We start from the raw sequence: 16,554 nt of genomic DNA, 5'->3' as shown, positions 1-16,554 counted from the left end.
ATTTCGTGTATTCATGTTGTCTTATTGAGTATTTTTGTATCATTTTGTGTATTTGTGTTGTCCATTTGAATATTTTTCCAACATTTTTGTGTTTTTGAGTATTTTTGTTGTCATTTTCCAACATTTTGTGTATTTCTTTGGTTGGCTGCACTAAACGAGACAGGTCATCAGTTGCACAATCCTTATCTAGACTTATATATTTGGGTGTTCAGTGATCGACTGCAGGTTAAAATATTTCCACGTGACGAGAAATAATCTGTGAGAAAACATGAAAAGTGTTAAAATGGAAAGTGTTTGTCTTGGTTTCTCTCCTTCGTTGCTTCCTTTTATTTGTTCAGGATCAAAATGAGAAGAAGAAGAAACGTAGCTGCTGTCCTGATGTAAGCCGAGATCTTGTGGTCGTCTCTATTTTATAGAATCTGTCAAGACTAATGTGCGAGCGTTCCTAGTGATGGATGGAGCGCGTGTGCACGTGCACGGTGGGAGAAGAGGTGTCCACAGTAAACGGACACCAGCAGCTCCGTCACTGGGACGTTATGTAACGCTGGTGAAACCAAAACCACTGACTCACATTTATGGGACTGACTTTAAGATGAAGCTTTGGGAAGGAAAACGCTCGTTTCTCTGTGTGGAATATTAGACGACAGCACGTCTGTCCTCATTAGCACCACAGTTATTAGGACATTATATGTTTGACTAAAGATTCAAACTCACAAAACTTTATTTAAAGAATGAGCAGCATGACTTTAAAACAAATATTCACTCAAAGTAGTAAAAACTGCAGCAGAGGATGTAAAAAATACTTTGAATTATCAAAATTAAATATGAAAAAATGATTTGTGTTTTCATTTAAAATGTTTTTATGCAATTGTCAATGTGAGGAAAAAAAGGATATAGGAAAAAGAAAGAAAGGAAGGAAAGAAGGAACGGAAAGGAAGGAATTAAGGAAGGAAGGAAAGAAAGAAAGAAGTTAATATAAAGGAAAAGGAAGGAAGGAAAGAAAGGAAGTAGGGATATAGCAAAAAGAAAGAAAGAAAGAAAGAAAGAAAGAAAGAAAGACAAAAGGAAGGAAGAGAGGAAGTAAAAAAGGAAGGAAGTAAAAATATAGAAAAAAAGAAAGAAAGAACGTTAGTAAGAATATAAAAAAGAAAGGAAGAAAGGACGGATATAGGAAAAGGAAGTAAGGAAGGAAAGAAAGGATGAATGAATGAACAGTAGATAGTGAATTGATGAAAGGCGCGCATGCGCACGCACACACACACACGCACGCACGCACGCACGCACGCACGCACGCACGCCAGGGTCAATTATGATTGTAATTGCGTAACTGATAGTTATTTAAAATTATGGTGTAATTATAACTGTAACTGTAACTGTAAAAATATGTTGTTGTTGCAATCATATTTGAATTGTAATTAAGTTCAGATAATTTACTTTAATTGTAATTGGCATGATAATTAGATAACAATTACAATTGAATCAGAAGCGAACCTGTGGAACCATGATACAGTTCTATGTCTCACACACAGTACGTAGTTAATTATTAAAATATGTTTCATATCAATTATTCCCTCTACATCAGTCAATCTTAAAGATCATTTTATCATTGAAAATAAAATAAATTAAATCTAGGGCTATAGTGACCACAACAAAAACATTAAAACCAATATTTTCATACCATTATATAATTATTATTAGTATATTATTACACTATTATTGTATATAATATTTTAAGACATGGGTCAAACTGACCTGTTTTCATAAGAGATGCTAACAGAAAGCTAACACAAGAGGAAGATTATGTTTTATGGGCTTATTTATTAAATGCTCAGTAAGTGAACTTTAGTAATTGAAAACATAATTGACTTTCAGGGGGAAAATTATAATTGTAATTGAAAAAAATGTCAGTCACCAAAATCATAATGAAATTGTAATTTAACAAGGATAATTGAAGACATAATTGTCAACTGTCAAAGGTCATATTAACAACATTTAGGAAATAAACTAACAAATATAAGGTATGAGCAAGAAAACTCAATAACAGTTGCATAAGTTTTGAAGATATTGCATAAAAGCATTTTTAAACATATTAAAGGAGGTCATAGAGCAGATAGAGGATCATTCCAATCAGAGGAGGTTTTATAATTAAATTAAGGTTCACTGAAAACTTTTCTGGTCTTAGGAACGATAAACAATGTTTGAGATGTGTGTGAAGATCTAAAAGGAATGAAATATTGTTTCAAATAGTCAGAATAACTAAAATGAATGCATTTAAAAATAAAAAAGTAACCAGTGAAGTTGTCGTCTAGAGGAGGGGTTCTCAACTGGTCTCACCCTGGGACCCACATTTTGCCACTGTCATTAAATCACGACTCACTTTTTTTCGTTTTTTTAGAATTCAACCAACCAATTTTAGTTTTTCAAAAAAAGCTGTTGAAAACACACGTAGAATATTTTTTTTTTTAAGACAAATCTATTAATTTTCCTGTGGAACACGCATTTTACAGCATGCCTGTCGAAAGAAAAGTTTCTTTCAAAATAAAAGACAAGTCCAACATGCAACATTAAGTATTGATTTATCTTTGACCAGCTGTCTGCGACCCACCAGTTGAGAATCGCTGGTCTAGAGGAAGGAGTAAACCAGGCCAGTTGTTGATACAGCAGACAGTGATGGGTTCTAAAAGCACGAGTGGAGATATTTTACTTGTTCTACTGGTGATATATCTAGATATGTAAGATCAAGCTCATGGGCTTTGTTTGATTAAGCATTAGTTTATGATCTTGAAGCCATAGCTGCATTGTATCAAAGTCATGTTGAAGTGATTGATGAATATCGGTGATGTCAGACTTTGAGCAGTAAATTACTGTATCGTCTGCATAAAGCTGAATGTTACAATCTGAGTAGGTGAGAGGGAGATCATTGATGAAGATTGTGAACAAAAGAGGACCAAGTGAGGAACTTTGGTGGTTGGCACCAATGCAAAGCACAGGGAGAACATGCAAACTCCACACAGAAAGAACAGTAAATTAAAGGCAGCCTCTTCTTCTGTGAGAACAGACGTGTGTGTCCTCTCCGTCTCCTCCCATGACTCGATGAACCGCATCACACACACATTCCTTCACACAATTAAAAGTAGACCCCCCCCTCTGAAAGTCCCTCAGCCCCCCTTCATTAGATCATTAGATCACACTCCCTCACACAGCATCAGCATCATCACGGAGCCAAGGAGGAACACAGAAGAATATTAACACCAGACCTCCTTTAGTTCAGCTCTAAAAACACACTGGACTCTCAGTGGTTCACTGGTAAACAAAGCACAGTGCACTTCACGTGCACTCAGAGTACAGACACATTATCACACAAACAGAGGACGAGAACCAAATGTAGTCGTAGTAATAAAGAAACATCAGCAGCTGTAAATCACCTCGTACGCAGACGTGGAGCAGTGAGTAGGAGCAGGCGTGTGTAGAAACAAGGTTTTAACACGTATAAAAGTATATCAAAGAAACCAATGAGGAATTAACCATCGGGACGTTTTATCATCTTTTTCTGTTTAGAGACTTTACTACGATTAAACATCCTGACACTGTCCTAAAACGTGATACGTTTGTTGTCTTTTGGTGTTTATGACTAATTATGTTGACATTTTGTGTATTTTTGTTGTCCATTTGATTATTTTTCTATAATTAACGCACAAACAGAGGACAAGAACCAAATGTAGTCATAGTAACAAAGGAACATCAGCAGCTGTAAATCACTCGTATGCAGACGTGGAGCAGTGAGTAGGAGCAGGCGTGTGTAGAAACAAGGTTTTAACACAAAGTGTATAAAAGTGTATCAAAGGAACACAAAAGAACCAATAAAGGATGAACTTAGGATCTCCCAGATTCTGTTCCAGGGTTTTGACATTTCACACTTCACGTTAAACTTTCATATTTTTCTGTTCAGATGATTTTACTGCTATTAAACTTCATGAAATTGTCCCAAACATGATAAATCTGTTGTATTTTGGTGTGTTGGAGTAATTTTTTTTGACATTTTGCTGTCTTTGTGTATTTTTCTATCATTTTGTGTATTTTTATTGTCCATTTGAGTATTTTTTTTTTAACACTTTCTTGTCTTTTTGTGTTTAAGGAGTAATTTTACTGACATTTTGTTTATATTTGTTGCATTTTTCAGTATCTTTCTACCATTAACGCAAAGAAGACGAGAACCAAATGTAGTCGCAGAAGAAGCAGAACAATTTAATTTCAAACAATTTAATGCAGTAATAACTAATTCTGAATATTAAAAACCCATCATGTAACCATATTCATTGAGCCAGGGATCGTCTGTGTGTTTTTGTTTCCTTAGTGCTGTGATATGTAGGTGTTAGGGATGTAACGATTCACTCAACTCCCGATACGATTCGATTCACGATACTGGGTTCACGATACGATTCTCTCACGATTTATTTTACAAAATGGGACTGTAGACAAATTTTTTTTTTGGGAAAAAAACCAGAAAATATGGTACTATTTTCCTTTTATTTTTCATTGTCAAAAGAATTCCTTGATAAACTGTTCAAAACAATGCAATTTAACTAAAAATAAATCTTTAATGAAATAAATAAAGGAATAATACAAATGAAAATGAAGCCTATTAATTTAAATTCTGGTTCTATAATAAACAATGCAAAACCGCATAATAGTTATTTTTCTTTTAAAAAGTGCAACTGAAAATGTATTTTGTGCCTTAACAATTGGACTTTAAAAAAAAAAAAAACCGTGATTACACTGATTTACGTCATATTTGTTTGGACCAGCAGAGGGCGCTGGTAATACAGTGGTCGGTTGGCATGCAGATATCTTTCAGTGAAGAAGAGAAGCTATGCTAGCAGACAGAGCTAATAGAAAAACGTGACTTTTACAGATATTCAAGTAATATTACAGATATTCTTTCGGTGCTAAAGGGGTAATGAATCATTTATTAACATATTTAAGAGTAGAAGGCAGCCAGAAAGAAAGTATTAGCAGACTCCGCCCGCCGCCTACACTTGTGGATAACTGCTGGTTAAAAAAAGTACTGCGATTCAATTTTCAGAAAATCGATATCAACCGTGATACCTATGAATCGATTTTTAACTGCCTTACGATTAATCGTTACATCCCTAGTAGGTGTACAGGGTGAGTCTGTAACTGAGCCAAATAAAGACATTAATATTCCTGACTCATTAAACATAAACGTCTTCTTACTCCCCGATACTAAAGTTTCAGCACAAATCCAGCCCACACTTGGTTTTCTAACAACACCCACTTTAGGCTCCTCCCCCCCTCACCTATCCATTTCCCATCAGCACACGTCAGCCCCGCCCCCTTGTGGGTGGGAGGCAGGTTTCTCCTGAGCCATGTTGGAGCTAAAGCCTAAAATAACATGTTGAAATCCTCACAGTTGGGAAATTTGACAAATTTGACTGAGATAAACTCAGTCATTGGGACAGAAAATATTTAGAGGATGAAAAAAGTCAATTTATTAAACTGAAAATAAAAAAACAAAAACAACAACAAAAAAACCTGTGACCCAACGAAAGGTGGAATGTTGTAAAAGTGATGAAAATAACACGTTTTAACCAGACTGATGTTTGAAACACATACATTTGTTTTAATCATATAGTTAATTGTTTTTGGCACAAAAATCACTAGAATCCATTTTTAAATGCAATGCATTTTTAGATATTAGTCACAATAAACAATTGTATTTTTCCTGAATCAAAAACAAAAAGTCACTATATAATTTAAGCACTGTAGGATCCTCCACTGTTTATACAAATGTGGCCGAAAATCATAGAAATATCCTTATTAGTTGATCTAAGTCTAACTAAACACATTATTATACACCATATTTGTTTTACTAACTTTAAAAATAGGACTACTTTATAGTTTTAGAGCCTGTGTTCCTCCATCTTGAAATCACGTGATTGATGATGTCACACGGCCCCACTGCCTGTAAACATCCCATTGTTTTCTATTGGAGTGAAACATTCAGCCTGATTTATAAATATATAGAAAAAAATCTACACAAAATTCAGTATGTTTTCTAATAAATAAATATTAATAGTTCAAATGATAAATGATTTATTTAGTACATTTTATACAACATAGTGCGTCCACACACGTTAACAATGCAGGACAAAAATAAAGCGATTAGAGCTCGATATGAGACGCAGTTAGAAAACACCATGACAACATGAGACAAAACAATATAACCGTGGTTCTCAACCGTGGGGTCAGGACCCCATTTGGGGTCACAAGACACTGGGAGGGAACTTTAAGAAACCAAAAATATTTATTATATAGAAAAGAAAGGAAAAAAGTAGCACATTATCTGCTTATTTTTACCTTTTTCAAAAAACTACACCGAACACCATATTTTAACCTATTTTCATCACATTTTTGCTACATTACTCCCATTTCTGCCACTTCTCCATCAAATTTCAATGCATTTTCTGCATATTATTTCTACGTTCAAGACATTTTCTGCACTTATAAACCCATTTCATTACCTTTTCAACCATTTTTGGTCACTTTTTTAAATCTTTAAGCTGACTATATACTATGGCCCAAATAATAATAAACTTCCTGGTCTCTGGCACCTTTATTTTGGGGGCGCGGACAGGCACATTTCTAACACGAGGCAATTCAATTAGTTATACTATATAATGAAATACCATAAGTTGCAACAAGGCACAACACGGCAAGAAAAGACAAAACACGATAAGATACAATAAGACAAGTCACGGCAAAACAAGATACGATGAGTTACGACACGATATAATATAATGAGACATGGGACAACAAGAAAGATTAGACCAAATAGAACAAAATGTACAAAGTGAATCAAATAACAAAAAGCAAAAATATCTGAATAAGAGACAAATATAAATGAGTCGGTATGAAAAACAAAGAAAACATTTAGTAAATATTGTATTTTACTTTTGAAGCCCTGTGTAACGACGTGTAGGGATCAGGAAACAAAGACATGAGTGAGAACGTAACTTAAAATAAGTTGTAGAGTTTGTGGGTCAAAAGGTCAAAGGTTGTGTGTTCAGCTCTTACACATTTATGCACTGAGTTGAAAACCAAACATGAAGTGCTTGTTCAAACACACTGTATGATGGGAGTGAGTTTTACACCATCCTTGCAGTGGTGTCACTGCTGCTGGTGCTGGTTCTGGTCCACAGCAAACACTCATACTGGGATGATTGAAGACGTACAGGATGAGGCCAAAGATCCTCCCTGGGTTTTTATTCCCAGCCTTGCTGCAGATTTATTGCTCTTATCATCTTATCTGGACTCCCACTCTGCTCCACAGACCCACGTCTCCAACACAAATCACACACACCACAGTCATGGTGGGGAGACGCAAAAATCACTGGAATTTTTGGAAAATAGTCCGACGGGGAGAAAGATTTGTGGATTGATGTTGAAATGTGAAGTGTAGTTGACCGTATGTTTACTAGTTGAACCATAACAGCAGCTCAGTGGTGAAGGACCAGGGGACACGTTTGGATCAGATCACACGGTTCTCTCAGAGCGCTCACACATTGTACGTCCAAAGAGTGTCGATATCGAGGAGCAACAAAAAGGAACCTGTTTCAACCGGAATTCAGACGGTATTCACATCCCTGCACACTAGGGCTGGGATAAACGACTGATCTAGTGATTATTTTTTAATGCATCGATTAATCTAACGATTAGTTTTTCCAGTTCAATTCGGCTCGATTCGATTATCTCCCCATTAATTGACTAAAAGTAATTTATACATGTTGATTTACATAGCTGAAATGAAAAAAAAAACATGAATTCCTTAACATTGCAAATATCTGTTTATTGCTCTTCAACTCAAAATTCCAAAATAAAGTTCAAGTAAGAACAACTTCCGTCCCGTCACACCCCGGTTAAAGGACGAGGGTTACAGGGAACAGCTACCTTCGACAAACGAGTGCGTCTACGTAATCTACATGTATGTAGAATGATCCGTTGCGCATTGTAAACGTGATGAGAAGATTGTTTATATTGGACTGTGACTATGGGTTACCAAGTGGAGGATGCACACAGGCAACATCGGGGGCAGCTAAGTAGCTACCGATGAAAAAAAGGAAAAAACAACAGAAAAGCCCCCTACGCTGGTTGAAACACAGCGTAGGGGGCGACATCAAAGCGTCAGGGGCCCCTATGCTGAACAGCGTTGGCGAGAACTCAGAGTTAAACGCAGAACGAGTGACTATTAAATAAAGCTACTAAAGAACTCCCCTCAGATCATTCTGCATGTGAGCACAGCGCACAGATGTGAATAGTGTCGGTAGCAATGGGTTCAGGATTAAAAATAGATCAGCTTTATTCTGGTTCAGACCGTATTCTGTTGGCCTCAGGCCAGGTCAGATCTAATGATGCATTCAATTTAATTTCGACCTCCGAGGTAAATGTGTTTCATTCAGTAAACTCAGAAAACATGGCTGACCACAGCAGGCTGAGGTTTGTTTAGATATTTTTTCGAGGAGCAAAAATGCATTCTGGGGAAATATATATTAGCTCCTTGAGGAGAGAGAGGGAGAGAGAGAGAGAGAGAGAGAGAGAGAGAGAGAGAGAGAGAGAGAGAAAAACGTCCTACATTTTAAATAATGCTGTGTTCACACCAAACGCGTTTCGGGCGTCAAAATGGTGCCTCACGCCCGTAGTTGGACACTTATACTCATTGAATCAGACGCTTGTCGCCAACTTCTCTGTCGCCGATGGTGTTCATACAATGGATGATATTGTGGTGATCAGTTACGTTCATAATTCACCCAGTGACTGTGATATGGTGGGGAACACTATTGTGTTGAGATGGCTGTGTTTCTGGTCAGATGTATTTTGGTGTGACTCAGTGTGTGCACTGTGATATAGAGAAGTGTGGGTGAATGGAGAATAAAGAGTGGAGCTCCTTGCTGAACACGCCCCCTCCGACTCCCGTTCATCGGCTGCACAGGAGGCGTTGGACCTCCGACGCTCCTAGAAGCGCGTCCACCATAAATTGTCTATGTAAACCTGACGCCGTTTGAACCTTTGGATGCGTTTGGTGTGAACGTGCCATAAGACTTCAGCACCAGTGTGGGAATCCTGCAGAGAGTGCATCAAACTATACGGGTATCATTACTTAAGCAGAACGGTGTTCAAATGAACAGAGTAGGGATGGAAACACCACTACAGAGTTATTCTACACTTTTAGTAACACATGCCACATTAGACGGCACACGAAAGTAAAAGTTGAGGAAAAAGTGTTTACGTCTAACAGTGGGTGCCGCCATTTTGCTAAAATGTCATTCCGATTGACTTGGGGTGCTTGGATCCTGCCCCAGTTACCGAAACAGGGTCCCGAGCTCAAGGCCTGTTTTATTCCACTTTATTGATTCATTCTGTTGGATTTATTTGGGTTCAGAGTGCAATCAAATGCATTATAACTTTGTATGTCTGATTAAAGCAATACCCTTACTTCTGTTTCGCTTATTTTGGATCATTGGGAAATCACACCGCCATCTATTGGCCTGGCATGTTCACCAACATCGTTTTTGATGTAAACAGAGATCGTTTCTAAAACGTTGCCGTGTGATCGCGGTACTTTTTGGAAACAAAAACGGAAACAGAAGCAAAACGTTGCGTAAACAGGGTCTAAGGACCATCTTCTGACAGGCTGTTTGGAACCATCAGATATCCTCACAAGTGTCCTCTAAAAGCTTTAACTCTGTGTGTGTGCGTGTGTCTGTGTGTGTGTGTCACACGGCAGGGGGTTCAGAGGTTGGGAGGTTTTGGTGATGAAACCTAATGCTCCCTCCCCTTTTGGCCCATTAGGTCCCATTTAACTCTTTACTGCTCCAGCTGTGTTTGTTAAAACCTCACAGAGTGGACACACACAGAGACACAAACACACACACAGAGACACACACACACACACACACACACACAGAGACACACACAGACACAACCCTCAGATTTTCCATTTCAAATTGTCTCCAGTTCCATTTGACAATTTCCCATTTTTCCTTCCGTGTCATCATCAGACAGGCCATTAATTCATTAGTTAAGTTCATTTTCATATTTCTTTTATGATGCAGAAATGCCTCACTCTGAAATCACACGAGATCACGTAGCGTGAGACTTTGCACAAGATTTAACATGATTTTGTAACACTTACTAAACGTTTATCCACACGTTTGTTCCTTGTGAAAAACATGCTGAAAATGTGTGTTTTTGTCCCAAAACACGTAGTTTAGTGAAGGTTAAGTCCATGTCATAGAGCGATTTCTATTCTAGGAGGTAAAATCTGTCACGGATCATTTTTGTTTCTGTACTCACAATTTTTCTGGGAAAATTGTATGTGAATGCGTGAAGGTTTGTTTGGTGTCAAAAAAAAAAAAAAAAAAAAACACATCAAAATGATTTAAAAACACAAAACTATTTATGTTTCAGGATGTAAATTCCCAGATAATCAGAGAGAGGATGTTACACTTGCTATAATTATAACAGGTTGCGAAACATACATGATTATTAATATATGAATCTAATAAACAAGCCTGTAAGTCAAACACAAAAACATGTCACCTGATTGGCTCTCCTTGGTCACATGACGCCCCAAACAAAAAAGAGTTAAAAACATTGAGCCTACTGCACTCACAAATAAAACCTTCTCTCACTGTCAACTCAGAGGTCATGTGATTAATGCCCCTCCCCCACTCCCATCCATCATCTGTGATTGGCCCTGATCTGCGCCGTGATTGGTTAATTAGCCTCATCTGTAACCATTACAGCAGGGGGAGGCAGCTGTGGCCCAGGAGCCCAGGAGAGAGGGGAAGGAAAATAAACGACACACACACACGCGCACACGCACACTCACACACACACCTGTGAGCGGCAGTCAAACACCTTCCCGTCACCGAAGCTAAACCTCTGCCCACTAAAGCACCGTGTCAGCGAGTCGCCCACATCCCATCGTGGTTTCATGTTTCAGGAAACTCAAACTCAAAAACAAAGACCTTTTTAAACGCTTTGATCACAGCACGGCCACAAGATCTGATGGTCACATGGTCAACATTCATGTGAGCATTCAGAATAATGACCAAATCAGTTAACACAGGAAACGAGAAAGGGTTTGCGTGTCTTTTTGGAGACACTTGGAGTGTTTGTGTTTATTTTGATCTGATTAGATTTTAATTTATTTCGGAAGTCTTCAGAAAAAAAAACAAGACCAAACAGAACAAAACATCAGAGCAAGTTACAAAGCGAAAAGTACGCTGAGTTAGCTTTTCAGGTATCTGCATGAATTGTAACAATGAATGCTCTGTTCCTTTTCCTGAAATGTATATTTTTGATGTTTGTTTCTGTGTTTTTTGTGTTATTGTGTGTGTTTTTTCGTGCATTTACTTTGAGGGCTGCATAATAATAGAAAACATTGTTTCGTGGTTCTCTGTCTGTCCGTCCGTCTTTCCTCGACTTCATCTGCTGTTCTTCTTGTTTTCTCCACAGCGTTGACTTTCTCACAGACTACCATTCATATGGTACTTCGGCTGTTTAGGTTCATAGATTTCTTTGTTTCTTCCATCCACACCTTCAACATTTCCTTTTGCATTTAAAAAAATGTTAACCTGTTAACCCTCAGCCGCTTTTCTCCGAAAATCACATACCAAAACAAATAACGTTTTTCAAAGTTTCTACATGACCTACATGGCAAATTGTTGTTCAGATTGAAGTAGGACCCTTAGTGGTTACAGCTGATCCAAAATTTTGGAAATATATGATACTGAGTGACAATAAATACAGAAATCTGTAGTCCGTTACATCAAATATAAAGCCAATTCTCAATAGAGAAGGCTCCAAAGGCAAGAATAATTGAACTAATGTGTGGACAATAAACAACTGGCCAAAGATAAACCTGATTTTGTACAAAAATAAAAGTTAAGGCAGAAGCCCACATTACCACAAGTTTGGAAACAAGTGTGTAACTGTAATATGCCAGTCAAATTGATTCCAATCATTTTAGTCTTATTTTTGGCTTTAAATGAACACATCCATTTTTATCCAAGTTTGTGCTGCGCCATGCGTAATGCTATTTTCCCTCTTCACTCTTGGACGCATGGGTCAGAATGCTTGACAAAGAATTTTTTTTTTTTTTTCAGTGATCAGCAAAATAAGTAAAAATGGTTGGAAATATCACATCGGTGCTCTAAACCCAACGAGGAATGAACTGAGAGTCTCTGCGTTGAATCAAATCCTTACAGTGAGACGCCTGAAGTTTAATTCCTTTCTATAAAAACAGGATCAGGAGGATTTGAAGTGTTACATCTCCCGGTATCCATCCCAGATTTCCTTGGTAGTAATAAAAGCGTGGCTCCAGTTCTTTCCTGGGACACCCGACACCCCGTCTGAGATGACGCCCAGCCGGCCGCACGCCTTCAGACGTCGTTAGTGCAGACGCTCAGCACGGCCGTCCTGCCACCCGCAATCCATCCACAGCCAATTACCGCCAATTTCCCCTCCTGGGTGTGGTGCTAGGTGTGTGTGAGTGTGTGTGTGTGTGTGTGTGTGTGGTTGTGGGGGGTGGGTGGGTGATGTGTGTGTGTGTGTGTGTGTGTGTGTGTGTGATGTGGTGGGGGAAAAAGGCAGTTGTCGGCCCAAAGCAGACACACATGGTTCTGTTTACAAATGGCCGGTTGTTTGGCATCACCATGGTAACACAGTGGATGGAGGGTTTAAAGCGAGTCGGGCTTGAGGACAGACGCCGACTTTGACGGGCCGCTGGGTGGGGTGGTGATGGGGGGGGGGGGGGGGGGTGCGTTCCGCAGGAGAGAGATGGCCTCTCCACAAACACGTGTCTGTTTCCCGTCTCTTCCTCCTCCTCCAGCTTCTGTTTGGCTTCCCGAAATCAGCCTTTTCCGAAACAGGAGACGCACAGCGAGGAGGTGCCTCGATTCCCCGGAGCTGGAATGTCAGCGGTTCCCACAGGAAACCTGGAGCGTCTCAAGCCAGGTCGCACACAAAAACACTCCAATCTACCAAGAGTAGTGCCTGCGCGCGTGTGCGTGCGTGTGTGTGTGTGTGTGTGCAGAGCAGAACCACATGTTGGACTATATTTATATTCCTCTGAGCTCTTATTTTAAATTCACCCAAAAACGTTTCTCAATTTAACACCTCGGATGTTTCTGAAAACTCAGCTGAAAGGTTGTGGAAAACAGATCGTGTTTCTCGATGGAAACGGTGGCACAGTTGGAGTCTGCTTCAGCTTCTCAATCTTTATAATAATATCGTACAACAACAAAAGGCCTGAAACACACGTTGGAATTTAGTCCTAGTTCCAGGCTTTATTCACACCTGTGGCTTGTTTGTTTGTTACGATTCAGAAGTTAAATCCATATAATGTTTGCATATTTCATTTGGGTGGCTTGTGTTCACACGCCAACAGCCTGTAGAAGTACCGATGCTGCATAGCTGTTCTCTCATTGGTCAGAAATTGTAGAAGAAAAATCGCCAGTAAAACAACAATTCAGCCTCTCCAGAGTAGAAAAGATGGAAAGTGGCCACCAAAGCAAATCCCCAAAAATTGTCATTTAAGAAATTGGAAGGAATATGATGCCCAACATGATACACAAAATAACTCTCAAAACAGCAGCAAAATTCACACAAACAGTTCCAAAAATACACAAAATGATCCACAAAACATAAAATGACAACAAACACAGGCACAACAGCCACTTAAACAAAAAACAAAACAAAAAAAAAAAAACACAAAAACCACAACATATTACATATTAGCTCCAAAGACACACAAAATGACAAAAAAAATAGCAGAAAATGACAGAAAAACAAAAACAAAAAAAACACTCATTTTTCCCCTGTATTTATGCTGACATGAATGTTGATCATGTGACCCTCATTTTTGTGGCCCCCGCTGTGATAGAGTTGCCCATCCCTGCCATAGACATAAAAAGCACAGCGGTGTGATCATACAGGTCGGTTATGTTTATGCTATATATAAGTTGCTATTATTTCAACTGAAACAGAGGGAGTGACTTATGTGATGGAACAACCCAGCTGTGGATATTTAGACCGATTATTTAATGAGTGAAATGTGAATTGCAAATGGTGAGAAAATGAAACAACCTAAAAAAGTAGAATGGTTCCTACTTGAGGAAAGTCAAGCTGACGGACAGATAGCGTAGCATGCTAGTAGCAGGATGAGTACTGTAAACAATGAGCAGAGTGAGCTTTAAATGGACTGATATGCAGACATGGAGCAGTGAGGAGGAGCAGGGTTTTTTTCTCATTTTTTTTTTTTTATTTTCTTGAAGATGTTTCTCATTGTTTCAATGATTGACAGATTTTAAGATTTAGGTTTACATGAGATTCCTCAAGGACAGATTATTATAATGCATAATCATGAAGACAGAAATAAAATTTTCAACCTTATGAACAATAAGAACTTATTTATTGCTGTTAGTAAAAAAAAAAAAAAAAAACACTGAGTACTTTGAGTATGAAGAGGTCCCAAATGTCCTCTTTTAGAAATCAAAATATGGTCACCCTACCACACACACACACTAAAGATGCCCCCCTGCTATCACTGCCTCCTAATAAAAACACAGTCCGCTGTGAGGAGCTGCTCTCAGACATGGCAACCCGTCGAGACTTTCATCTCAACAACTGACCCAACACTGAATATGACACACACACACACGCACACACACTATGAACATTCTTCAACGTGAAGTCAAAGATTAATTAAAAAGGAATGTCGTATACACTCCTAAATGTGACGACCCTGCGTTCTCTCTCTCTCTCTCTCTCTGAACTCAAACAGTATTTCCGTCATGGTGTGGAATACTCTGTGTTCCCCTAAAGTTCCTCCTTCGTCTGCAGGCGTTGGAGAAGCCAGAGTGCATTCTGGGGCCTCCCTCTATCACTTTCTCTCCTCTGGCAGGGAATCACACAAGGCTTCATGCAGACTGCACATCCCAGCCTCCAAATGATCCAGAACAACATGCGCCGCTCACGCTACGTGCACGTCTGAACTCTGCTCAACTCTCCATATCCAAGCAGTGATGGTAGTTTAGTAAGTGACGTTACTACTGTTGACGTGAGAACAGAGCTTTAAAAACAACACAGGTGGTTTTTCAGCTCTTTGTTGTGTCAGTTCAACTGGTCATCATTATAATTGGTGATTCTTCAAACATTTAAAGGCCTAAAACAAAAAAAATACTCTGTCATTTCATTAAATGGCCCACGGACTTTGGTCTCAAAAATTCTGATTTTATTTTACCAATTGTTCTGTGAATTTTTAGTTTGATCATATGAAAACTTTTTGAGGTATTGTAAATTTAGTGAGGGGGGGGGTATGTGTCGATTTATGCTCGTCCTTATTTTTCATCCATTTTCAGCTTCCAATATCTCAGGATCTACAGCACATAGGAAAGGTAGATTAGGTATGGTGTAATATAGCTCCACCTACTCTCTCAGAATATACAAAAACATCTGCTATACATCTTATCTGGTGGACATGTCAGCTCCTCTAAATAATAATAAAGTTTGTGTGGGTTTTGGGGCTCAAACATGTTTAGTAAACAGCTTGGTAAAAAAAAAACATATATATATATACACTACTGTATATATATACTGTATATATATATATAATATATACATATAGTATAAATGTGGTGTGTGAGTGAGTGTAAGGGGGTCAGAGGGATAGATGGCGCACTGTGGCTACAATAGTAGCTTACCACCACTGTCTCCACCACACCTGCTGATCTCTCACAGCACACAAGTGTGGCACAGTTATTGAAAAACCCTGCATTAGATCACGTCGCTCGTTCAGCACGCACACACACAGTACACACCTGCATTACAGTTTTGACCAATCACAGGGCTGAAGAGCAAAGCTCCAGAACAAGACGAGAGATGGACAAACATTCAGTTTCAAAATTCCACAAAAGTCCAAAAGTTCCAAAAAAGTAAAAGAGTGTAAGACAATGTACATGTACATAAACATATACTATTTCATTTAAATGTTCACCTGCACTACTATCCTATTATTATTATTTTTATTATTATTATTATTATTATTATTATTATTTTATTTAGTTTTTCACAATACTGTTTATATTTATGTTTATATTTTTCTAGTTGATTGTTATTATTTAATGTTTACACTGTTAGAGAGAGCACAGTTCAAGTCAAATTCCTTGTGTGCATAACAAACATTATATGGCCAATAAAGTTGATTCTGAAAATGTGTTTTGGTGTTCAGACACATTTCCACCTGTCATGGCGGGGCCACATTTCATAAATAATAATAGAGAGAGAGAGAGTGATTTCTCAGAAGCTACGGAGGTTCTCCAGCAGATTCCTACCTCCACGTAGTCTCTGGCGTGGCCCCAGTCCCTCATGGAGTCCAGGTTTCCCAGGCTGAAACTCTCCAGTTGGCCCAGGTGAATCTTAGCCACGGAACGGCTGATTTTACGCGTCACAAAGTTAAACCCTGAAACAAAA

The 16,554-nt window shown here is 38.6% G+C and overlaps 1 protein-coding gene across 1 annotated transcript in view; it reads right to left on the bottom strand.

Moving 5' to 3' along the window:
- Window positions 1–16,554, bottom strand: part of gmds (GDP-mannose 4,6-dehydratase) — a 141,631-nt gene that overhangs the window by 67,820 nt on the left and 57,257 nt on the right. The window contains exon 7 of the mRNA XM_028444862.1: window positions 16,416–16,543. Within this exon, the coding sequence (XP_028300663.1) occupies window positions 16,416–16,543 (128 nt within the window). The remainder of the gene's footprint in view (window positions 1–16,415; window positions 16,544–16,554) is intronic.

Source organism: Gouania willdenowi, chromosome 4 (assembly GCF_900634775.1).
Source record: "Gouania willdenowi chromosome 4, fGouWil2.1, whole genome shotgun sequence".
Classification (NCBI taxonomy): Eukaryota; Metazoa; Chordata; class Actinopteri; order Blenniiformes; family Gobiesocidae; genus Gouania; species Gouania willdenowi.
The sequence above is the reverse complement of the archived record's forward strand: the minus strand, read 5'-3'. Positions and strand labels throughout refer to the sequence as shown.